A 26,883-nucleotide genomic window follows, 5' to 3' on the forward strand; every position below is an offset into this window, starting at 1 on the left:
ACAGAGCAAAGAAAGCAACTCCAGTGCAGGCAATGAGGCTATGGCAGGGGCAAGTGGATTAGCATAGAGGGGCAGAGCAGAGGAGGGACCTCTAATGCAGCCTTATGGAATCAGAAAACTTCCCATAGCAGATGATTCTGAGCTTCATGTTGAGTAAGGTCAAGGACTGACCAGGCAGTTAAATTGGAATGTTCCAACTGCAATGAAACAAAAGCCCTGTGCAGATGGGTTAGTCTGGTGGGAATAGATAGCTCCCACTGGACAGATCCTAAAGAGAGGTTCATTTTCAGAATGATGTAATTAATATGGGAGGCAAAGAGACAAGTGAGAACTATATGATCTTTTTATATGATCTTTTTGGTCAGTCCACAAAGTTTGGGTCTAAATTAGAGGACTAGAAGAGAATAAAGATTTGGACTTAGTTTTAAGTGGGCTTTGCTTGGGTTTGCTGAAGAATTAGCACAGAAACAGTGCAAAAGATACAGAGTCAATGAATGCAGCTCTAAGGTGGCCCCTTAGTTCCTCAGGAATGTATCCCACATGTTCAGAGGATATGGAGGAAGAGAACCTTCAGTAGAGAGGAGCCCCCAAACTTGGCCCACATCAATATCCAAGGAAGTACACCTCCACCAGGTGTGGGAATTACTTCTCTGCCCTGGCTTTATAATCTTAAATGGTTTCTTCTCATCATGTTAGCGTTAGAGCAAGCTTAACATTGTCTGGCTCCCAGTGTTGGAAAGCAGAACCGAAGTCAGAGCAAATCTATTGGTTGAACAGAGATAGAGATTTGAGTTGTTTAGAAAGAAAACATCAATAAGATCAGGTGATGGATTGTGCTAGGGGATGAGCAAGAAATAGTCACTTATGGTGCTGTGATTAACTGAGAATCATTTTATTTCTAATTTAGGAGAAATGAGGGAGAAAGAGCTTATATCAACTGAACACTGTTCATACGCCACCTGTTTACATAATTTATTTAAATCTCATAACCCCTCTCTGAAGTGGACAGTATTATCCTCATAGTAGAGTTAAAGAGCAAGACTTTAGAGGGGCTGTGATCACAGTAAATAACAGAGTCAGGACACGAATGGGGGTCAGGGTCAGTTTCTCTGGAAAGCCACGTCTACATTTTGATTTCTTCTCAAACGACAACCTTCCAGTATATCTATACTCAACTTCCCTGAAAAAAAAATATGGCCTCTTGTAGTGACCAGAAAATAATGTTCCTTTCACTGTACTATACTGGTGACTGTATTTATTTTTTTAAGTTCAAGAGATAGCTCTTGTTTATCAGCTATTCCAGTATAACAAGTTCATCCAACAGAACATGTCAGCTCTCTCTCTGTGTAGCCTGAGCTAATGTGGAGCTTTCTGCCAAGGAGCTAGTTCTGTGCCATGGTTTTAGAAATAGAAGAGTATCTTTGATGTTTTGAAATAGTTAAGCATGTTGGAGATAGGAGTGTGGCTTTTCCTTTATCTCCATATTGCTATTTGCAAGATAGTGATACCTTTTGGAAAGTAATGAATATTTCCATAGATTTATATCTTAGAGTGTACTTTTCTGGGATTAAGAGAAAAAAAGACCTCATATTCCATGTGATTTAGGAAGGAGAGAATTAAATGTAGAGAGCATTGTTTCTCTTTTTGTTTCTTCAGCCATGACACCTGTGAAAATTAATGAAGGTGATAAGTAAGTCCAAGTGTGTTTCTTCTAAGGATCAGAAACAAATCCAATCAACACTTGAGAAAATATATAAAAAGGAAAGGAATATATAAAGTGAATAGAGTTTGAAATTATAAAATCATGCTCCAATTGCTAATAAATTTCAATACAAAGGAATTAACATTTAATGAAGGATTATTAAAATTGACACAGCAAGAAATAGAAAACCTAAGCAAACTGTAACTGTGAAACAAAACCAACATAATTTACCTGTTGCTTCTAAAGGTTCTAGTCTCAGTGATTTTTTTGGTTAATTATTTCAGTGGATAAATACCTAATTGTCATGTTGGGTTCCAGAGCCTGAATCTTATCTTTAACTCATGTTCTAAACAACCCCTTTATTCTCCTGCCACATGCATACCTTTCCCCAAACTTGCTCAGCTTCCTGTTTCAATATCAGATCCACCCAAGCCAGATGTTTTTGTCATCTCATCCCCCAGTCTCTCCACCTAACCTCATTACAATCCTATTGCCTTTAATTCTTTCTCGATATGGTTTCTGAATCTAAACTCTTTTAAATTCTTCCTGCTACTCAACTTGATTCAATCCCCCTTCATCCCTGACATCTCTCTTTAGAACTATTTTAACGACCTTCCATCTGATACTACCAGTGCCCAATGGCTCCCCTACTGTAGCCCAGAGGTAATGGATGTCTTCTAGAGAAGTTAATTCTGCGTTACACTTTTTAAAACTTTGGGGGGCTTACCATTGTCTGGGCATGGTTCAAGGGTAACAGAGTGATCTGCTGAGAATTTAGTGCAACATAGTTGGAAAAATCAACCAAACTTATTTCGATTAGAAAAAGTATAGTACTCCGTTTTGGTGAGGGAAGATTCTGTTACCATTCTAAATGGCTATTCTATTTCTTGATATTGTGGGAAAAGCAGACTCTTCTGTGATGTGGACCCTACTAAAACAGGTTTTCTGCATTTTCCCACAAGCCACGAGGACCCATTGTCAGGGAAAGGGGAAGGGAAATAAAGACTTGTTCTTGTTCTGGGTTGGGGGATTTTGCCCCCTGGAGTGGGCAGGGACTGGGGTTCTGGAGATACTAGCCTGAGGAGTAAGGACAAGAGGGGTGTGCAAATAGAGTTGTTGCAAACTAGGGAATCAGAAATCCTCTGCCAAATACCCTGTGAACAGAAAGTTTGAGGCTGGGATGGCTGTGGGACTGCTGGGCTAGGGTAGAAGGTGGGGAGTGGATGGATCAGGGATGAGGGTGGAAGGTAGGGGTGGGAGTGGAACGTGGGGAGCAGGGTGGAAAGCAAGGAATGGAGTGGATATTGAGCATTTGGCTGCAAAGCTTGAGGGCCTAGTCAAGGTGTCAGTGGCTTGGGTTTGGCCTACAGAGCTGTTCACCTCTGGAACTTGGGCAGACTAGCACCTGAAGTAGCCAGTCATCAGTGTAGATCAAAGAGCTGAAGCAGCCCTTCCTTAATTTTCTGAGCAACTGCATAAACCCAAGAAACCAAGGGCACTAGCTGCCAACACAGCAACCCCCCTGCCTTTTTTTTTTTTTTACTACAGTCATTGAACTACTGAGATTGATTCCCCCCCACCGCCCTCCCCCACTGCCCAGAAGCCATAGAGCACAATATGCCCTGACAGTCTTACCTGAAGAATCAAGTCAAGCCTAGAGAGGCAAACCAGAGAGAAGAAAAGGTAGACAGAATTCTGATGACACTGTTCTGAGTCCCTGATTACACAAACTTGAGTCCAGGGACTCATCTCAGTTGTCTTCCTGGGCTGCTTTTTCTGTTAGTATGTTTTGGGTTCTATTCCTACCACTAAAGATGATGATAAAACAGATAGAAAACACTCAGCAATGTGGAAGAATGGTCATTATCTGAATTCACAGCTGAGGGGAGATGGAAATAAGTGTACTCTCTAAGAAACTCGATAGGCATGGGTAAAGGATAAAGGGAACCATAAAGAAGGGAGGGTTATACTGAAAAGCTGTGTTTGTGAAGGGGAGGAATTTCACTCAGAACAGAGACTGGCAGGAACAATTATATTTTAACAAACGCTCAAGGTGATTCCAATACACACTGAAGTTTGATAACCACTGTTCTCAATACAATAATACACCTGTTATTCCCTACTGTCAAATCTCTGAAAAACATCGTGTGACGTTTACGTCAACAGCGTTAAGCTCACAGGTGCATAGACAGTAAACAAAGGATTATCTTTATTGATGGAACAGCCATAGAAAAAGACTTCCTGAAAGAGATAGGTCATACTTCTGAATTTAGCGGGGCTTCCCTGGTGGCTCAGGCTGTAAAGCATCTGCTTGGAATGCAGGAGACCCGGGTTCGATCCCTGGGTCAGGAAGATCCCCTGGAGAAGGAAATGGCAACCCACTCCAGTATTCTTGCCTGGAAAATCTCATGGATGGAGCCACGTAGGCTACAGTCCATGGGGTTGCAAAGAGTCGGACACGACTGAGCGACTTCACTTCACTTCTGAATTTAGTACCATGTAACTAATAGGAGATGCTTATTAACACATGTACACCCGTGGTGGATTCATGTCAATGTATGGCAAAACCAATACAGTATTGTAAAGTAAAATAAAGTAAAAAATAAATAAATAAATAAAAAGACAAAAAAAAAACCACCAGATTTTAAAATTCAGAAAAAAAAAACAAAAAACCACCCAACTTCCATTCTTCACAGTTCACTGTTTCCCAGAAGGAAGAGTGAATGCAAGACTTTCAGCCATAAAAGCAGTCTTTCACAATCCATGAACCTTTCTTGGAGGGTAACTTTCCATCCTACCTCTCTCCACCCCAATTCCCAAATAGTCATTGCCATCTTTTAAACGTCTTGACTAGTAACACTCCTAGGAAACTCAAAGGAGTTTTCATGTCTTAAGCAAAAATGTGTGCTTGAAATAAAAGTAACCTGTGTTATATTGGTCATACAGACAAATGCCTAAAACTTGCTCCCTTTCAAATTGTGAAGACCTCCTTTCAAAATGGCTTACTTGGGACTTAATTTTATTTAGAATGTAAAAGAGCAAATACAATCATACCTTATAGCAGTAGTTGTTATATGCCTTATGTGTACTATATATAAATCAAAATATGCTGCCTGCTTACTTTTAAAGTTTGTCTGTTATTAGATAGGAACTGGATATGAAATTATCTAGAAACTCAATTAACGTTTCTAGAATTAAACCTCCACAATTCTTGACCTTCAAAGCTTATTTAGCAGTATTCTAATGAAATTCTGACAAGTATTGAGTCTGAGGTGTCTGTTTTTGCATTTCACATGGATCAGAAAAGTAAATTTCTTTTTTATTTTTAGTTTTGGATGGAATATCTTGCTAACTGGCATTCATATGATAGAAAAGAGGAACAAAGAATATGTGTAAACTATTATTTGGGGGAATGAGCTCCTGATCTGAGGACCACAGCCACAAGTTAAGGCTGCAGAAGACAAAAAATTCAGACATATTCACATTTTCCTCTGAAATAGTAGTAACCTTGCCCAACACAAAATTCAGTGATAGTTCCAACAGGGAAAAAATGGGTTGCAGTTCTCCTTAATGCTGCCATTTAACAGCCTACCTTAAACTCCTATGCCATGGGTAAAATAGGTCTATGACCATTGCTTCCCTATAAAAAGCAATGAGACTGAGCTCTTCAGGTATTTTAGTAGTCCCCCTCAAAAAAGTATGTCTGATTGGTTAATCCACGAACACCTTTTATGTACCTATTATCTGAACTAGCTAAACAGTACTTTCTGATGAGTGTATTCTAAGACTTATGCTGTTTAAACCATTATTTTGATGTTTTAACTACTTGTTTACCCAAACAGTTAAACATCAAACTATCATCTATTTCCTCTAATCCTATAAACATCCTGTTGATACATACATATGCATCCTGCTGATGCATATCAAAGCATTTATCTTTTATTCCCCAAATAAAAACAAAAAACTCTGCTGGCTCAAAGACTTAATTACATTCCTGTTTTGAAAACCACTGGGTGCTCTGATAGTAAATGTCACAATCATAGCTGCCTTTTAATTCTCTCTTAACCCTCCCTCCTATTCCACAAAGAAGTGAGTAAACTTGAATAGCAGCTTTATGAGGAATAAGCAAAAAGCAAAGATCATACAATGGACACTTATATTTGTTTCAGATCTATTAGGTAGCCTGTGGCCAGTATACACTTGTAACTGTAATTTGTATTACCTGAGCACAAACTTCCTGGGCAGGTAAGTATGAGTAGTTTGGAAATGACCATTCTAAACCAGTAACTAAGTTATGGATCAGGCAGCAGTGACTGCATAATGGTGATATGCGTGAAGATGAAAGAACTGTGTTCTAGACCAGTATCCTTTGTTGATTTATCACATGATCTTGGGAAACTCGCTACAATTCTCCAAGCTACTTTCTCAAGAGTAGAAGAGAAAGAAACGGCTGTCCTGCACATATAATACACCTACTGTAATGTTCAAATGGTAAACGGAAAATGCTTTGTAAAACTGTAAATTAGCTTTGCCAAAAATCTTAGCAAGAAATGAATCAGATTAAACTCAGGGACTGTGAATCCATTTCTACTTTCTTCACTCATAAACACATGATTTAACCAAAAGACAAATAAAGCAGAATTAGAAAAGTTAAATGATTTACAAAATATCAAAATGAGCTGTGTCTGATATAGCTCAATCTGTCAAGAAAATTAGTGATTACTCCAAAGGTTTAAGGATAGTGAACAACTTCAAACAACTTTTCCAAACAATGAATATTAGGGTAAAAGCCATTTTAAAAAACTCAAGACATCCATGAAATAAGTTGTATAAATGAGGTAAAAATCACAGAGTTGATATAGATTTATAAAATGGATAAAATAAATAGACATTAAATTGTTTTAATGAATCCACTTCCTTTATTGCAGTAACCTCTGTACAAAGCAGCAACTGCAATACTCAACGTTAAAACATTAGAAAAGCATTTGTGTGACAGTTATAGTACAGTATTATCAAAATATTACATTTTCAAACTAGTAAACATCCACCAGAGCTCAAATCTTTAAATTATTTTTCCATAGTCTTTAAAAATATGTAATGTCAGAAAGCATAAAAAAAGAATGTAAAAGGAAACCTAAAATACAAATGAAGTAATGTGACAAATAAATATGTGATTTAATTAACTGTTAATAATCAGCTTAACACCACCATTCTTTAAACCCACTGAATTTTTACCTAGAGAAATAATGAACAGTCATATGCCATTGCATAACTGTTTATTTCCATGTTATCACCAATGATTAGAACTTAAAATTTTTGGCATTAAAATAATCAAATTCAGCATAAATGAAATAGAGTAGAATAGCTTCAACATTAGCTAACATTTCTAGGAATTAATTGTTACAATTTAAGCACAAAAACAACCTTGAAAAATTTGACCTGGTATCTAGTGTTAAGTAAAAGTAATGCATTTCCTTTTAAGTGAAAAGCTTCTTACGTTATTTCACAGACAATATTACCCTCCCCCATTATGTATATTTAGATATATTTAATGTACTTTATACACATATGTATGATGCATGACATTTGGTTCCTGCAGTACAGATCACAACGAGGTTTTCCTGAATGGGAAAAACTTAAAAAAAGAAAAAGTAAGTGTACCTGTGCACATTTCAAGATAGCAGCACTCAGTTATGCCCTATTATCCATTTAAAAAGTTGAGACATGACATTGTTTACTGAATCTGACATTTTTACTGTCTTTCCTCTTAAACAGTACAAAACCTCCAAAAAATGGTACAATGGTGTGAGTTATAACATAGGAAAAAGTTTTTAGGAAAACAATTACCTCATTCTCTTAGCATTCTGAATTTAAAATTACTATCAGATCTCTGTTATGATATTAACTTAGTTCATACTCATGCAGCAAAGATATTGCACTACTGAACAACAGTAGTAATTTTATAGATTTTTATCGAGATTCATGAACACCTACATAAATTCTTCACCAGTGAAACCTATACCAGTGAATACACTGAAGAGTACTTTAGGTGAAACATTCTCCATTTCCTAATCGAATGATAACTGTGTGAAGTTACATGCCCTTCCAGTGATCACATTTGTTCTCCATGAAACCTGTCTTTCAATCTGTGAACTCATAAACAAAAAATTTAATATGATAAATCTTAACACTTTAAAATACAAAAAACCATTGTGTCATTATAAATACACATATGCATATGTGTATGCATAAACATATATACACACACACATACAGATATGTAGACATACAATCCCTTGAAATGTTTCTAGGAAATCCTTCCTTGAATAAAAAACAAAAAACTTCACATTAATAATTGCATATAAAGCTTTTAGTAACAGTACATATGCACTGTCCAAATTGTACTAGTAGACTATGATGTCAAAACAGACTTTTCAAAAGCACAAACTGGCAGTTTTTCTTAACACAGAAGTTTTAAAGTATTAAGAATGGATTAAATTTAAATGTCCAGAATAATCTGTTCAAACCTGAGTATATTAATTAAGACTATTTACTTGACAGTTGAATGAATTAAGCCTAAAAACATTTCACTAAGAAACCAGTGGTCCATTTAACCATTTGATGAAACATTAAATATTTTAATGATTTAAAAAAGGATGATATAGTGATATTCCATATATTTATTGAAATATTCTATTAAATGACAATGCTTTGTCTAATTTTAACCAGGAAAATCTTTTAGCATTTTGTAAAAGTCCCTCAGATTTGAGGAAAACTCTAAATTAGGACAGATCTTTCTTCTAATAAATATAAATGGTCTTAAAGATTTTCTTTAAAGAATGACAATATGTGATTTTTCAGGATGGTGTATAGAAGTACTGGATAAATCTTCAACCTCCCCTAAGGATTCAAATAATAATAATCAAAAAAGATATAAATAACAGCCAATTAGAGGTTTTTAAAAAAAGGTTTATTGGGCTTTTTTCCCCCTAGATCTACATTTATACATCCTAATGCAAACCTAACCTTGGGGTCACTTTTCGATTCTCAGTTTTACCCTTGCATTTTCACTAACTAGCCCTAATTCTCGCCTTTAATAGCTAACAAACATATTTACAAAAGTAATAGAAAACATACAGTACTCAACACTAATTGGTCAATGGAAAAAGAAAAGCGGTGTCCATTTTAAGGTGGGAAAGATTAGAAATAAAAATAGCGGAAGGCAAAGTTTGACATTCTACAAATTTATAAAAGAGGATATATGGATGAAATTTGGTTAATTTCAGAAGGCACCTCAAGGCTAAAGGCTTTTTGTACTCCTTTCATCAATCAAAAAATAACATACTTTTATTGCTATTCAAGTAGCAAAGGAAAAACTTTACTTTCACAAGCTTCAGTCCAACAAGGAATCATCATTCACTAAGACTGAAATACGGAATTGACTAAAACTGAAGTCTCCACACATATATCAATGGAGCAACTTCCCTGTGTGCTTTCAAATCAATGAAATAGTGAAAAAAAGTCACAGTTCGCCATTGTGATGTTGAAGATTTCAGTGATAGTTACTTCACTAGGCACTGAAGTACCGTCTGGAGGGCTGTCCACTGTGCAGATAAAACACTTAAGAATAGAAGGTAAGGACACTCTGATGATTCCCACGGACTAGGAGAATTGGTGGCAGGTCCTTGGATAGAGCTTCTAACCATGCCATGTAGAGAGCACTAGACACAGCACCTTTTCTTGCAACTGGGAGACTCCTGGTATTAAAAAACAACAGGAAATTAAACAATGTATTTAAGCTAAGAATAAAATAATAAAAACAATAAGTCACAGTAATAGTAACTAAAAATTACTATAATTACAGTATATACTGTAACAACTATACTATACCATATATTCCTATTTTTTTTCAAGTTTGAACAAAGTATTTCTTACAGTATATCTTAAGAACAGCAAATTTTTGTTGTCCAGTCACTCAGTCGTGTCTGACTCCTTGTGACCCCATGTACTGCTTCCTTGTCCTTCACCAACTCCCGGAGCTTGCTCAAACTTGTATCCATTGAATCAAGGGATGCCATCCAACCATCTCATCCTGTCATCCCCTTCTCCTCCCACCTTCAATCTTTCCCAGTACCAAGGTCTTTTCTAATGAGTCAGTTCTTTGCATCAGGTGGCCAAAGTATCAGAGTTTCAGCTTCAACATCAGGCCTTCCAATGAATATTCCAGATTGATTTCCTTTAGGATGGACTGATTTGATCTTCTTGCAGTCCAAAGGACTCTCAAGAGTCTTCTCCAACACCACAGTTCAAAAGCATCAATTCTTCAGTGCTCAGCCTTCTTTATGGTCCAAACTCACATCCATACATGACTACTGGAAAAACCATAGCTTTGACTATATGGACCTTTGCCGGCAAAGTAATGTCTGCTTTTTAATATGCTGTGTAGGTTAGTCATAGCTTTTCTTCCAAAGAGCAAGCATCTTTTAATTTCATGGCTGCAGCCACCGTCTGCAGTGATTTTGGAGCCCAAGAAAATGATATCTGTCACGGTTACCATTGTTTCCCCATCTATTTCTCATGCAGTGATGGGATTGGATGCCATGATCTTAGTTTTTTGAATGTTGAGTTTTAAGCCAACTTTTTCACTCTCCTTTTTCACTTTCATCAAGAGGCTCTTTAGTTCCTCTTCACTTTCTGCCATAAGGGTGGTATCATCTGCATATCTGATGTTATTGATATTTCTCCCAGCAATCTTGACTCCAGCTTGTGCTTCGTCCAGCCTGGCATTTCGCATGATGTATTCTGCATACAAGTTAAAAAAGCAGGGTAACAGTATACAGCCTTGATGCACTCCTTTCCCAATTTGGAACCAGTCCGTTGTTCCATGTCTGGTTCTAACTGTTGATACTCAACCTGCATACAGGTTTCTCAGGAGGTAGATAAGGTGGTCTAGTATTCCCATCTCTTCAAAAATTTTCCAGTTTGTTGTGATCCACACAGTCAAATGCTTTAGCACAGTCCATGAAGCAGATGTTTCTCTGGAATTTTCTTGCTTTTTTATCATCCAGTAGATGCAGGCAATTTGATCTCTGGTTCCTCTGCCTTTTCTAAATCCAGCTTGAACACCTGGAAGTTTTTGGTTCACATACTGTTGAAGCCTAGCTTGGAGAATTTTGAGCATTCCTTTGCTAGCATGTGAAATGAGTGCAATTGTGTGGTAGTTTGAACATTGTTTGGCACTGCCTTTCTCTGGGATTGGCATGAAAACTGACCTCTTCCAGTCCTGTGGCCACTGCTGAGTTAGTATCTAAAATTAAACCTCAAATCTCCCCTTAAAATTGTTTTAGGAGAAAGGGATATTTCTATCTGAACTTTGGTAGTGGTAACTACATACAGATGAGTGAAATTCAAACATAATTGATTCTACATATTAATGTTCAATTTCTTGTACCTATCTCTGAGCTTTCATTTTCATTTATAGGTAGTGGAAGTATGTCCAGTTGCTCCCTAGAGTGTTTTTCTCTAGATTTCTATGTTTTAGTGACTTTCATTACAGATACTTGATTGCCATCAACAAAATTTGAAATTTCCTGGTGTAGTCAAATTTCCTGGCTGTTAGTCAAAAATAGCAATCTTTTGGTATTACTTAGTTTCATAATTTGACATGTTTTCAGAGATCTGAGCCTTTTTTACCTATATAAGGACAGGCTCCAGGACTTAGAAAATTTGGGTTCAAGAAAGATCTAGGTAACCTGGTTTAGTGAAAGAAAAGCCAGAGTGAGCACAAGTATCTATATTCAATGCAAAGTCATTGTGTCTATATGACATTTTGTATGTGGGAACTTGGGAGTGGAAATTCAGATAGGAACCATGTTCTAAATTTAATTCTCAACCTACCTTGATATAATTATTTCTATGAAGAAACTGTCTAGGAACCAAATTTTAACTTGCAGCCCTGTTACCTGACAAATGTTGATGGTTACGCTGTGGTATTTCCAAAGTTAAGGAATTTTTTAAAAGTGGGAAAAAACATAAAGAAAAAAATCCCAGAATATGCTATTATGATAAGGAATTATTTAGATTTATACAAGCTTAAGGTTAATATTTTTGTTTATCTTTCCTATCTTAAATGATTTCTTCATATGCTTAAAGCAAAGTGTATTAGAAAAGTTTGTTTTTCTCTCATAACCACTAAGTTATTATGGTTATAGATATATTTTTGGTAGAAGAAATGAATCCTAATTGAATTATCATAAAATGAATACCCAAGAAAATCTTAGTATAGGTATTACTTACATGACAATGATATTAGCTGTGTTTGAATGTTCCTTTAATAATTCATTTAACCTGATCTGCCGGTATGTCTGAAATGAAACATAACAGTCATTCTTAGTCCTTTCGAAAACTGGAATTTCCCCTGGCACATAAAACTATAGATAAAAAGAAACCAAAAGCAATTTTGGTATAATAAAAATATCCGTTCCCAAACTTAAAAAAAAAAAAAGCAAGCAGTACTTGGCACTATCCAAACATAAGTACAACTTAAAGTACATTTAGTTTACACAACTAGTTCTTTTCATAACCAACTGTAGTTCTTGATATTTATTTTTAAGTATTTTCTAAAAAAAAACACAAAGAAGATTAATGAAAAGGAAGCAGGAGAGAAAGAATACCTTGGTCTTATAAAGTTCAAGCTCATTATCTGTTATTCGCCATGGTTCATCTTCTTTCATTTTATCTGCAATATCTTGTTCTTTATCATCTTCATGAAGTCTGTATGGCTCAATCATTTCATCAAAAGCTACAATACTTAAATAAAAGAATACAGACAGTTAACCTATGTTGAATTACTTAACAGTAAGATCTTAAACATTAAATTATAACTTGAAAAGTTAATGTAATTATAACTTCAGAAGTTAGTGTTTTCCAGCTGTTGTGCTCCCTTCCGTAACCTAATTCTGGCGATTTATTTTGAAAATAGCAATCACAGTTTCTCTAACTGATTAGAAACTTAGAACCATAGTCATAATAAGAGAATTGAAATTTTAACTGCTAATGCAGATTTCCCTGTATCAGTATCTGTTCCTATGCCCACTTCCCTCAACCTAAATAAATTTCATCACATTAGCCAAAATGATACCCATGAAAGATAAGTCAAATTGTGTTACTCCTTTATTCAAAACACTCAATCACTTTCCCAGTTCCATTATCCCTGAATAGAAGCAGTGTAAGAAAAGGTACTAGAACATTTTGAAGGGAGGAAAAGGCAGATATTAAATATTTAAGAAGATGCAGAATTAAAGCTCTAGATCCAAAGATACTTAATAGGACAAAAGATGGTAAGAGAACATGAACAGCATTCTAACCCCCTATGAATGTGAAAATGGTATTTTTCAATATCAGTCTCATACAAAGCTCCTAGTATATATAATTCTATAAGAGAAAAAACAGTCTCCATGACTACAACCTTACAAGGTATGTCTTACTGTTTTCTACTTAAAATGAATTCTTTTTTCCGACTTCATCATATACTCAACATAAAACTGAGAGTAACTGAAATTATGTACAGTAATATAAATACATATAATTATAACAACTTCCATATACCATTTTCAGTAGAATAGTCCATGAAATCTACTTTTGCTTAACTCTTGTAAATTCTGAATGCAGTATTTATAAGCAGATTCTTAGATTTTTCTTTCTCATTTTGGTAATAAAATAGTGGAAAGTAACACATGTGGAATAGGGACTGAGTGGTCATAATGAAAAACAATGGAAATTTAAAGAACCACTTCGAATTTCTGTGGCACTAACGATTTTCAGAAATTACTTGTAAATCAGTAATTGAATTTTTCTCTAATTATTGAAAACCCTTTGGACTTACTTCAGTATCGGCAATGTCAGTCAGTTATCTGCTAGCTTAAGAAAAAGTTGACTTCACATGTAACTAAAATCAGGCAAAACCCCAGGTAATTAAGTTAAATAATCTATAACAGTGTCTGAGTAGGTCATCCATAAAAGAATCAGAAATTTATACAAGATAATTTATCTAATAACTTACTTTTCCTTCTTTGGTTTAGTGTTAATATCTCCTAAGACCATGATATCAGAGAAGTCTATCCGGAACTTGCTAAGCAAAGTAGCCATCCTAGAACAAAAGTGAACAGCACTGATATACATGAAGGCTGTATATAGAAATATTTTTATTCTAGTTAGGGCTGACTCCATATGATTTATAGGAAAGAATGATTTACAGGAAAAGTATGTCAGGTGCTGAGCAAAATCCATCGAATTAATTTATACTACTCATTCACAAAGTAGATGTCTAAATTCTCTAGAAACTTGTATTCTCTTACATTCTCTGAATTTTTCCCTAGTATCCAATGGACAGAGGAAGACAATAATTAAATTTGAATGGCACCTGGTTTTTTAAATTTTAATTTGTATTAGTAAGTACGTGGATTTCAATAAAAACTGGTAAACAGTTATTTGTAACAACTAGAGAACAGGGAAGGCTTATGAGGAAGGTGACAATAAGTACTAGGTTTTAAAGAATGGAGTTATTTTAACACAGAAGGGAGGCTAGTGAACTATTTGTAGTAGAGAGACGAGAGCAGGCAAAGAAGTAAAAGTCTGAAACCATATGTATGTTTGGGGTGGTGCAGAAATGTAAACTGAAGTAGAAGGCATATTTGGGGGAACAGGAGATAAAGACAGAAAGGAAACAAGACTATAAAGGGCCCTGACTGCCACACAGGCTTTCTATGGTATGTAACAGAGAAGAAGGTAAAATTCCTTGGAGCAGAGGCATCACATGACCGAAACTTTTCTTTCCAAACGTGAAATTGGGAGCAATATGTACAATATATTATGAAATAGTCAGAAATGAGAGAGAGGGTACTTAGAGAAGCACTGAAACCAGAACTAGAACTGTGTGACAGGACAGACAGAAATGAGAATGGACAGTGCTAATGTCAACATATTAAAAATATTACATGTGAGTAAAACCAAGAATCTAAACTTGAACATTAAGACTAAATTAAAGAGAATGAAGTTTTATTTTAGACTCTTCAGCTTCACTACAGAACAGAGCAACATTACTGACATTTTCTGTACTGTCTAATTGTTACCCTACCAAACCGATATTGAAATAATGAAGTACTATTAGATAAAAGCTCATCAGTTTAAAACAGACTTACGCTCTTCGGTCATGGTCTATTCTATTTATTTTTCCACCAATGAATACTCTGATCTTACAATCTTTCCACTTTTTCTTGGTAGTCAGAAGATAAGGTATCAATAAAGTCAAACCTAAGTCATAAAAATATAACAGATCATTTACATTTAACATTGATTTCTCAATTAAAAACTTTTAATTCAAGCTAGCTGCTAAAAACTCCTTTACCACACTTCAATATACAACAAACATTTTCTTTCTGTCCTGCCTGTAATGATTCAGTCAAAAATCCACTTGGCAGACCTGAATAAGGAGGGAGGTCCAGTGAAGACAAGGCCCATGTCATGAAAGCAAAAAATGAGATACTGGCCGTGTAGGGTAGGGAGATTTGTTATATCAGGACTGAGAAAAAGAATGTTCACTGAAGCTAATGGGAGTCATGTTTCAAAACATGAAAAGGGAGAAGCTGGAGCAAACCCTAAAGTGTTGGCAATGGAAGTGGTTTCAATCTACACATATACATACAAATAAGTGCTGTGTGTTTCCTACATCTGTCCACTGAGAGGGCATGGGAGCAGTGACACCCTAGTAGAAATGGGCATATCTAATGCTCTGACCTATGTTTCTAAATACTGTTCTTCACTGAAAGGAATCAAGGCTCTTTGGATAAAGGGTCATTCAAGTGCTGTTGCAGGTGAAGTACAAAATTGAGCCTGGAACATCATATTTTATCATAAAATAAAGAATGATCAGGACATAACAAATGGACACAGACGTTAGCCTAAAGAGGATACTGCTGGTCAAACCTGGAACATCAAAATAAATTATAAAAATGAAAAATGCTAACCCATTGAATAAAATTGGAGACTGTTAAGTCTACACACATAGAAGTGAAGAGAAAGCTCTTCTTTACAGTTAAACACCAGATAAAACTAATAAGGAAGAAATGATGGGATTGGAAAAATCATCATTTGGAAACCACATACACACCACAATAACAGCAAAAATAAATTCAGGCGGAAATATCAATGGATTCTCAAGATGGTGGCAAAAATCACAGCAACAACAGAATATTTACATGGTCTCAAAGAAATTGCCCATGCCCCAAATACCTGTAATTATAAAAGGTGGCAATAATAGCTTTTCAGTATATAAACATAGTGAAAGCCACCTTACTCAAAGGTCAAAGCTACTTTCACCAGTGATGAGACTAATCAACATCATGAGCCACCTGATGAGACGCAGACAGAAGGCACAGCATCACTCTTGTGATATTTCTACCCAAAATACGTAACTTGAAACTAATTATTATGAATCATTAAATAGCACTTCAAATCGAGTGACATTCTACAAAATGGTCTAATGTTTTTTTTAAATTTTTAAAGTCATGAAGCTCAAAGAAGGGCTGAGCAACTTTCAAACCAAAGGATACTGAAAAGAGATGACAACTAAGTGCGACGCCTGATTCTGGAACTAATCCTAATGCTTTGGGGGATGTTGGCCTAATGGGAATGGGTCAGTGAGTAAAGAGTACATGCTATTTCCTAATACTGCCCCCACAACTTCAAAAAATTTAAACTTGTTAAAAAAAAAAGTAGGTTATCAACCTTACCTCCATCATCAAAAAGCCACCAGACGTCAATAGTATTCTTTCCCTGTTTTTTCTGAAATTGTGTACTAGCTTCAAGAAGCTTTTGGTCAGCTACGTTTAAAGGCACAGCAGGGCCTTTGGACTCTGAAGGATTAAGCAGAAAAATAAGATATAAGAGAGGTAAACGTTAAAGTATATCTTGCTAAATTTCCATAGTTTCCTAACTTTTGTATATTCAGATGTTTATAATGTAGACAATTGTATACATGGCATTTTTCACAACACAATTAATTGCTTGTAATTTAAACATACTTTTAAATGGTTATAGATAAATATATCTATACTCATCCAAACTACCTTGCCTAATTTCTAATATTTTGAAGCATTCTGAATGAAAGAGAATCACAAAACCAGTAAATAAAATTATAACTGCTAGATTTTGACTTTTGAAAAGCTGTTTTAGGCTGACTGGGCAAAGTAAATTTATGCCTGTTCCATGAACATATTTCTTTTGTAATTGGGTTTCTCAATAATTTAAAGCTCAAAAATATTTAAATGTTTATATCTGTAATATAAAAGACAGAAGGAAGTGGGAGACATATCAATACAATCATGCAGTTATCACAGTAAAACCTCTCACTGTCTCACTGAAGAAGGAAAAACTCCCTCATCTTTACCTAACTCTTGTCCCCTCAATATGTGAGGCCCAATTCTAAAGCCATATAAGCACAACATCTTTCTGTGAACCACAAAAAGAATATGGGAACTCCCAGGAAGAGCACCCATTTGCTGCAGGTCTAAACAACAATTTGTCAATGGAATTCTCATTTATATCGCTAGGAATTAAAAAGGAAGAAAAAAAATCAGCACTGACTGTGAGCAAGCAAATGACTATAATGAAATCCCTATGCCAGATTTTCAAAGCATAAATCCACAGAAAGAAATCTGGTCACTTCTGAAGAATGGCTTATCATTCACGTTTCATGCTGCCATGAGGTATGGAAACATGACGAAGGACTTTGCATGATGAAATAGCATGGCTACCAAACCACACTGCTCCATAACTCTCACCTCTATCTCCTTCTCATAAAATTCATGTACGTTGACATGACTGTATCTCCCAAACGCAGCAGGACTGTGAGAAATCTTGTGATTTTTGAAATGAGAAATATATTAGTATCAAAATTAAGGACTTGGCTGGGTACAACTGATGGTAAAGACTGCAAGTGACACTGTAAATAAACCTACTTCAGTGTCTCTACTTATCATCTAAACCATGCAGTTTAAATTATAAAATTAAAATACTGACTTTCAGGATTTGAATATTCCTGAAATGCTACTGTGATTTAAAAGAATTTGTTTTTGATATATCACCTTTTGCTGGGACGATTTAATGCTTTATTTGGACCAGTCATTATTTTTCTAATCTGCATTTAATAAATAACTGTAACATCACCTCACCATGAAAATAAAAACCAAGGTAAAGAAAGAAAATAATAAAATTGGAGTTAAAGAATTAACAGTATGAGAAAAGAGATTAAAATAAAATGATGAAAAATGCCTGCCTTTTTTCAACAGTGGTTGAGTTGGAGTCTTGCCATCCTCTTCCTCATCTAGATTATGTTTAAGAAACACAAAATATAAGTTAATTGCCTTTTTATTAATAAAATAATGAATATGTAACTAGAACACATTTATAAGCAAACACAGTATGAAGAAACAGTGTGAAAAATAATTAAGACTGAGGATATTTTCTAGACTGAGTGTTCAGGATTGAAAAAGCAAACATGTTAGATTCCTCCAACAAGGCTACTGAGTAACACCCACCCTGAAATTTTATTCCTGTAAAACTGGCAAAAACTTTAAACTGGCAAACTTGAAATCTGTTGTTATGGCTTATAGAGTAGAAACATGATATCAAAAAATTGATGTTGCAGTCAAATATGCCATCATATTTGCAAATGGCTGCCAAGTAATTTTAGGAGCAGATATTTTGTTTCTATAAAAATTAATTACCACTTGAAATATTAAGGAATTTGATCAAAGACAAGAGTCTTATGGTTTATATAAAATGCCAGGTTATACAGGAGTGATTTTTCAAATACATAAATTTGTATATACATATATGTGTGTGTGAGTATATGCATATATGTAGCATATACAGTCCATTTATATTTATATATCTATAAATATTTCGCAGGATTAATACTTTTCTTAACCTATATTTTTTTTCTTAATATAAGCTGTACTATTTGTTTAAGGCACATAAAACTCCCAATTTGGACAGGAAAGAGTACACTACAGTGACGGGCTCTTGAGTCAGACTCCCAGCATTTCAAGAGTACCTCTAAACCTTTTTCTAGTGGTGTCACCTTGAGCTAATTACTTAACGCCTCACTTTCCTCATTTGTTAAAAGGTTGAACAATACCTACCCTCTTAAGGTTTTTATAGTGCAAGCATTAATGCACTGAGCCCAGTGCCTATCATAAAACATGTATTTAAAGGGTACTCTTTTTGTCCCTCTGCATACTGCAGGCCTCAGTAAGATAGACATACGAGATATAAAAACAGTAACAGAATGTTTATAATTCTGCAGGCTTTTTCTATAAACTTTTCTATATTTTCTATGTAATTCTGAAAATAATCAGCTAAACAGAAAGCTAACAAAATGCATGCTATTTTTGAATGCTACTTTTTATGCATATTATGGAATAAGAAATTTAAATTACATCTGATTTTATACTATTAAATAAACTGTTCTTATAAAGCAGATGTTTGATATTATCTACCTTTAATAGTAATAAAAAACATAACTATGGACATTCTGTATTCATTTCAAAGAGCTCAGAAATGTGAAGAAAATATGACACTTAAAAGTGATTTAAACTAATTTTAAGGGCATTTACATTTTTTAAAAGAAAAAGATGAGTAGAAATATACTGACCTAGTTCCCTACTCTATGAAAATAATGCCTTGATAAGATTGTGACACACATAAGCTAATGTAAGGGTAACATCTACTACAGTGTGAGAGGAGCAGTAGATGACTGATAAACATTACTTCTCCTGTCATAGCTTTACCTATTAATTCCTAACGGATTCCTGTAAAGAAAAGATCTGTTTTGAGGCAAGAGAAAAGGGGAACAATAACAAAAAAAGTAAGAGTAAATGAAAGAATGTATACCATAAACTAAAAGTAAATGCAGGGATGTTTAAGTGTTAGCAGAATCAGTTTATAGAATTTTGAGGTGAAATAGAAAAAAAAAAAAAAGCCAGCAAAGAACTGATATGGAAAATGGGTCGCAACTGAACTTTCAACTGTCACTACTCTAAGCAAACAAATAAGGAGGAAAGAAAAAGCAGCATTAATGCTTCTAAATGATCTAGAAAAGATTTCAGAGTTAAGTTATCAAATTTCCATGATAATTTCAGAAAAAGAATGGTAATTATTTTATATGAATCAAAAGTATGACATGGTTTGATGATTTACAGTGCAGATTCTTCTCGTCGCATGTCAGCTGGGAGTAGGACAGACGGAGATACTAGACTGAACAGAGGTAGGAGAGTGAGGGTGGGAGAGTAAGATTTGGAAGTCATTCCTTTTTCCTTCTCATAGACATGACAGGGATTTATGGATGAAATTATTCTGAAGTCTCAGGAGGTTTGGAAGGTTTTTTGGTGGCTTAAATCCTGGCTTAGCCACCAGGGGTATTTATGTCTATAGTTATGACTCAAAGAGTTCAGCAACTAAACATAAATAGCTTATTTCTTGGGAGGAGATTAAGTTGATTTTTTATTATACTGTTTTACCTGAACAATACTAGGTACAGTAGATATATAAATATTCTGGGTATTTCAGTACATAAAACCTCTGGTATTAAAATATCTTGATTAACCAAAAAAATCAGATAAACTAATCTTATAAACCTCATTCCTTTCAGTGTTATCATATGCTATATACACATTACTCCAAAACTACCAAGTTTCTTTGCAAACTCAGCTTTAACCTATGTTTCTAATTAAAATTATGTATAAACAAAAACATACAAGAGCATATTAGTATTTAATTAACTAGCATGGTTTCTATTCTATGAGCTATTCAATACCTTAAAAATAATTGATTATTTGGAGCCATTTTTGAAAGGCATAACTTTGACCTGAGCAAGTAGAAATGAACAGTACATATTTGAAAACTAGTTACTTTGTAAGACATGCCATATAATAAAACCATTTCTTCGAAAACCATTAATAAAATTTCTTGTTTAATAAAAATTACCTTTATGTGTAATGGATTTCTCACTGGATGGTTTAGAAGTATCTAAATCTGATTTTTTACTATACTCCACACTTAGTACCACATCCTTTACACCAGGAGATTTCTCTTGTGATGACAGTAATTCTTCTGTAGACATAAAAGTATTCAAAATATTTTCTAAATCTTTCAATCAAAGAGGGCATCATGGTGTAACATCAATTTAATGACAATTTTAAGCACAGTTTATTATGAGATAATGGTGAGTTCATAATAAATTATTTCTTATATAAAGGAATGTGATAATCCATTTTGAAATGACCATTCAACTAAATTATATTCGGCCACAACTGTCAGACATTTTAATTAGGTGATGAGGGAGAAATCAGTAATGACTGAGTTTTACAGAACATAATATGGTAGACAAAAGAATGATGTATAAAATGTGAATCAACTCTAATTTCAAAGTCATTTACACATGTAAAAAAATATAGAATGTGACAAATGTTGATATACATATAGGATGATAGACAACAGTGAAAAAGTATACCCATGACTGTTGAACTAAATGGGATAGAGGGTTTTCCTTAGCTCATGGTAAATGTGTTACCTCCTTATTTTTAAAGTACTTTCTTCATTTTCTGCTTTTTAGGAAAGGTTTAGCAAACATTTAGCTTCCACGATGAAAGTATTTATCATAAAGACAAACAGGGTATGAAACTGATCCTCTATCCATAGTCCTTGTCACTGATATGTATGCATTAAGAGCAATAAACATAGGAAGTACATAAGCCTAGGTGCCAGCACTGTGCGAAGACGGTGTCAGTCAGCATCTCCTATTTAATCTTCACAATAATCCTCTGAATAAAGATGAGAAAACTGAGGCTCAGAAGGCAGCACATTTGGCCTGGCTACAAAACTACTAAGAGAAAAGGCTGGAAATTACTAAAGCATATCTGACTCCACAGCCTGTGCTCTTAAGCCACGTGCTAAAGCAAATTCCTGTTTCCAGATCTTAATGATGAATAACAAGGGTTTCAAAACAATCCTCATAATGATTATTAACACTTGAATATATAATTTATTAGCCAAACTGATATTTTTGAGAGTGAAAGGGAACACTAGTAATAACTATGCAGAGTTAACAGGTATCCTAAACCAAAATTACTGTGAGAGCAAGAGGGAACGAAAATAGTATTTTGCAAGGCCTACTCCAGAGTAAGAAAATGCATTTTCAGCAGGCCATACTTTTGTGTTACATGGATAAAGACCTCAAAGCATTCCTTTCAGAACTGCACAATACCCTTAAAATGGTGGGGGGAGTGGGAGGATTAAAACAGTTTAAATACATAAACAGATGACAAAAGTTCATTACATGGCTCTCAGCTATTTAGGCTTAGCTAATTTTGATGACCTCATCAACTAATTGATAAGGGTAAATATTAGGTATGCAAATTTTCTTAAGCTTATAGTATTTTTTAAACTACCCAGGAAAGCATTAGAGGGTATGGAATTTACCCTAGTTTTTATAAAGTTGGTAAAAATGCTAAGTATACTTTAACAGGTTTTAAGTTTAATGAAAAAAATTTTTAATGCTTGAAAAATTATACAGCTTGAGAGGAGATTAGGATGTCAGGGGTTAAAGACTAGGGAAAGAATATGATAAAAGGTATAAAGCAGCTGTACAAGAGAGATCTTTCTGGTGATGGAACAGCTCTGTATCTTACATGAAACAAATGTGACGAGTGAAACCAGAACTACACATGTGCTCGTGTGCACACACATGTATGTAAAAATGGTGAAATCTGAGTAAGGTATGCAAATTGTCCCAATGTCAATATCCCGGTTTTGATGTTGAACTGAAGATAAAATGGAATATATAAGATGTTACCATTAGAGGAAAGTGGATGAAGTATACACACATTTTTGTGAATCTATAATTATTTCAAAATGAGAAAGTTTAAAAAATATTTATAGGGTCTTCTCTGAAGAAAGAGTCTTTCATTAATAATATGCCTCTATGTACAAAGTACACTTTTCATAAACATGAAAATGTCTAAAATGTTTTCCTCTGATTATTTATCATGTATTTTTATAAATCTGGCCAAACTACAATCATAGCTAACATTTGTTTCTCTTAAACTTACAATTTGAATTGTATTATATATTAATAATTACTAGCTTTTATCCAGATTGGTGCAATGAGAAAATACAAACTCCGATGGTGCCAAACAGATCTTTAAATGACATACAATAAGTATATGACACAGATTAGATGGTAAATATTAAAAGTATTGAAGGACATTTTTCTAACAAAGTAATTTATATTCTTAAGATATACTTAAGAATATATTAAGGTATACATATATCTTATCTCAAACAAGATTTACCTTGTCCTTGAAGATGAGATATATCCAGACCTTCTTGTAGGCGGATAACTACTACTCCATATTGTATATCAAAAGCATCACTGTAACATGAAAAAAATAGCAATTTTTTAAACCACAAAAAATTTCAGTCTCCTTCTCTATAAAATGAAGGCAATAGTTGACAATCTCTAAAATTACTTTCAGGTTTAAATATCTGATTTTTTCAAATATGCTTTGAAAATTATGGTGATGTCATATGTTACTTTCAAAACCTATACCATTTCCCATCCCCTTTTTCTGTAATATCTCTAAAATCTACTTAAGTATAGTTCTTTATAGTATTGACATTTTACCTACAGTGGTGGTTTAAAGCAGTAACTATAGTTTTATCTATCAGAAACAAACTAAAATTATGGGGAAAAAAAAAACCTTTCAGTAATCCCATCATATATAATTTAGGCTTATACATTTAAAGCCAAGAGAAATATGTGAAGGCAAAGAAGACAGGTTCTGAGAATGAGACCAGGTTGTATAGTATGAAGGGATCCCTTATCACTTATGAAAGGAGAAGAGTATTTTTCAAGTAATTTAAAAATTTTTACAAAACTGGTTAAAAAGTTAAATCTTGGTCCTAAGATTATATATTCATTTGCAGAAATGTATTGATATGCCCTTTTAATTTTTTTAAAAACAAAAACAGGAGCATCTTATATATAGGTAAAATACATTAAAACCTCGAAGACAACTCTAAAACCAGACTTAAATTCTGAAAACTTTGTTAACATCATAAATCATGCAGACCTAAGCTGTTAAAGCCAGCTTTAATAATTGCAAAATTGTTTCCAATTGCAATTAACAGTTTCCAATTGCAAAACTTATTGTTCCCTGGAGTGAAAGTAAAAGTCACTCAGTTGTGTCCGACTCTTTACGATTCTTTGCATGGAGTGGGTAGCCTTTGCGTGGAGTGGGTAGCCTTTCCCTTCTCCAGGGGATCTTCCCAACCCAGTGATCGAACCTAGGTCTCCCACATTGCGGGCGGATTTTTTTACCAGCAAGCTACAAGGGAAGCCCAAGAATTCTGGAGTGGGTAGCCTATCCATTCTCCAGGGCATCTTCCCAACCCAGGAATCAAACCGGGGTCTCCTGCATTGCAGGTAGATTCTTTACCAACTGAACTATGAGGGAAGCCCAATGGCAGCAGGCTTTTCTCTAGTTATTATCTTTAATTACACAAATGATATGGTAACCTATAGCTAGACATAACAAAAAGGAAACTAATAAATGATCAAATTTTTGTTCTTATTGATAAATATGCCATTGTAAAAGGTCTCTTGTCATTGTTTTAAATCACAGGGAGACAATTTCAACCTCATTTCTCCTTGGTTGAATTTTAAACAAGGTCAAAAGAGATTCACTGGAGAAAACATGAATAGACAATCTCAGCTCTACTGTCAAAGATCTAATTAATTATTAGAAAAGAAATAACTACAAGTATTTTTTTAAATAGTTAATAAAGTAATTGAGCCAAAATCAATGTCCTTTAAGAAAATTCAGGGAATATAGCTCTAAGTTTACTTCAGATTAAAACAGCTAAATGTTTTTGCTATAACATGTAGAAATTCCTATAATCTATATAATTATTTTAAGCTATAGAAATTGATTTGCAGTTTCAAACCCTCCATACTGTTAATACATACATAGTAAATAAAGTATACCTTAACTGTTCCAGGTATTTCAAATCACAGCCAAAACATAAGTGTCACAAGATAAAAGAGTAAGCAGTATCACTGCTTTCAAACAGCCATCAACTCCTATAGTTTCAGAAACCAGAGAGCAATATTTGACCTATTTTTAAACTGCTGCCTGACACACAATACTGGACTTTCAGAGCAAACATTCACTTCAGTTCCTGCAAGATCAGTGTCAGATAAGACTCCCTTCTTTCAGTGCTCCCATTATTACAAGCACAGCAAAAAACGAATGATTATTTGCAAAAATGTCCCTTTTTCTGTCTTCTAGGATAACTACTCCACCTCACTGGTCTTACATCTTCAAAGGAAAAAAGCATACTCCCTGGCTCAAGGCCCTCTTGATGCATTCTTTCTTCCATACTGTCCTCCTTTCCCTGATCCACATGTATACAAAGTACAGACCACAGAATAAGAAAGGGAGAATGAAATGCTGTTTATAAACAAGTAACAAACCCAAAGAGCAGTCACAACCTCTGACAAACCCAGCAGAGCTTGAATTTTACTAAAACCACTTAACAATTCCTTGGGAAATCTTATCTATGGCATGTTTTACTAATCAATACAAGGAGATTTATAAAAATAAAGTATAAGATCTGGGTACTTCCACAAAAATGTTTCAAGGCAGCTACAAAAACAAAAATATTACATGTGACACAGGCAAATAATTATATGGTTCTATCAATAGACACAATAGGGGCTCTGGGAAGGGAAACAGCTCCAGTTAGTTAAGGATAAACAGACAAAAATTCACAGAGAAATAGGATGTGAATCTGGTCTTAAAGAGTTATTTTGCTAGATATAAATTTTTCTTTAAAATGAAATTTTTTATGAAGAAATTATAAAGAGTGAACTGTTCTATTTCATCAGTAGCTATGACAAGAAGAAGCTACTCTTCAATCAACTATGATGTAGGGAGAGGGAATCCTTATGCTCATGTGGACTAAACAAAGAGATTTGCTAAATAAATACCAGGAATACTGTTATAGAAAGAGAAAGTACTTTTCAAGCTTAAAAACAAAATCTGACAAAAAGAAATTTTATCTTTTATTAAAAAGTTCCGTTCCAAAACATATTTATATTAAACAGATATATATGCAAAAATTAATAACATGGATACAGTAATATCAGAAAAACAAAGTAACAAAAGCATAAGAACTCATTAGACAACCTGTAAATTGATGTAAATCAAAACTAAGCTATCTTATAAACTTCATTGGCAATACCACTGAAAAGTGAACAGTTAACTCAAAGGTGCAGAAAAGCAAACATATTAAGTGCATTTAAAAAAGGAAATGCAAATAATTTCCAAGTGATTATTTTCATTCTTATCCTTTTACTAGAAAAGACTATTTAAGAACAGACTTCAAAAACCAGTGCAAGCTTTCAAAATCAGTACTTTCTCAATCAACTAAATTACTGAATTAAAAGGATACTCACTGAAATAAGTTTATATACATATCTACATCCCTCATATCTGCTTGCAACCAGTCTTTCTTAAATCCAAGGACGAGTGTGTTTGGTTTCATACGCCCAAGACCAGCAGCCTAAAACACAGAAAAAATACAACTTTAAAGATACGCTATTCACAAAATGGTTTTTAAATGACAATATCCTAATGGACAGACTCCAGACATTTCAAAATTGTGTACTCTTATCAGTAAAAATTCTTCAGCAATACATGCATACTTATAATAAATTACATATACTATATAAATCATATTACTTATGATTAAACATAAAAATAGAAGATAAACAGCTGAAAAGTTCTAAATTTTTGTACTTTCATGACTTATTAAAATTTTTGACTGTAGTAAGAGAAAGATGATGGAATATACTTAACCCTTCATAAAAATCATAACAATACAGTGATACTCTCAATTATATATATATTTTGATAACAGCCATTAAAACCTGATCAGAAGTCCAAACTGAATGCATTGCTGGCCACAGTTTAAAATTCCATCAACTGTTCTCACAACTTTGTGCAGAGTTGCAATTCAATGTGCTTAACAAATATGCCCCCAAATCCAATTAATTTCTT

The 26,883-nt window shown here is 34.3% G+C and overlaps 1 protein-coding gene across 2 annotated transcripts in view; it reads right to left on the reverse strand.

The window, feature by feature from the left end:
• Window positions 1–6,598: 6,598 nt before the first annotated feature.
• SLC12A2 (solute carrier family 12 member 2) overlaps window positions 6,599–26,883 on the reverse strand; it is a 98,289-nt gene continuing 78,004 nt past the window's right edge. For both annotated transcript variants that reach the window (XM_069589505.1, XM_069589506.1), the window contains 10 exons: window positions 26,280–26,386; window positions 23,113–23,192; window positions 20,747–20,872; window positions 18,036–18,083; window positions 16,492–16,614; window positions 14,902–15,013; window positions 13,764–13,850; window positions 12,376–12,511; window positions 11,999–12,066; window positions 6,599–9,459 (listed from right to left, as the gene is read on the reverse strand). In XM_069589505.1, the coding sequence (XP_069445606.1) occupies window positions 9,324–9,459; window positions 11,999–12,066; window positions 12,376–12,511; window positions 13,764–13,850; window positions 14,902–15,013; window positions 16,492–16,614; window positions 18,036–18,083; window positions 20,747–20,872; window positions 23,113–23,192; window positions 26,280–26,386 (1,023 nt within the window). In that variant the 3' untranslated portion in view covers window positions 6,599–9,323. The remainder of the gene's footprint in view (window positions 9,460–11,998; window positions 12,067–12,375; window positions 12,512–13,763; window positions 13,851–14,901; window positions 15,014–16,491; window positions 16,615–18,035; window positions 18,084–20,746; window positions 20,873–23,112; window positions 23,193–26,279; window positions 26,387–26,883) is intronic.

The sequence above is a fragment of the Ovis canadensis genome, chromosome 5, assembly GCF_042477335.2.
Source record: "Ovis canadensis isolate MfBH-ARS-UI-01 breed Bighorn chromosome 5, ARS-UI_OviCan_v2, whole genome shotgun sequence".
NCBI classification, from domain to species: Eukaryota; Metazoa; Chordata; class Mammalia; order Artiodactyla; family Bovidae; genus Ovis; species Ovis canadensis.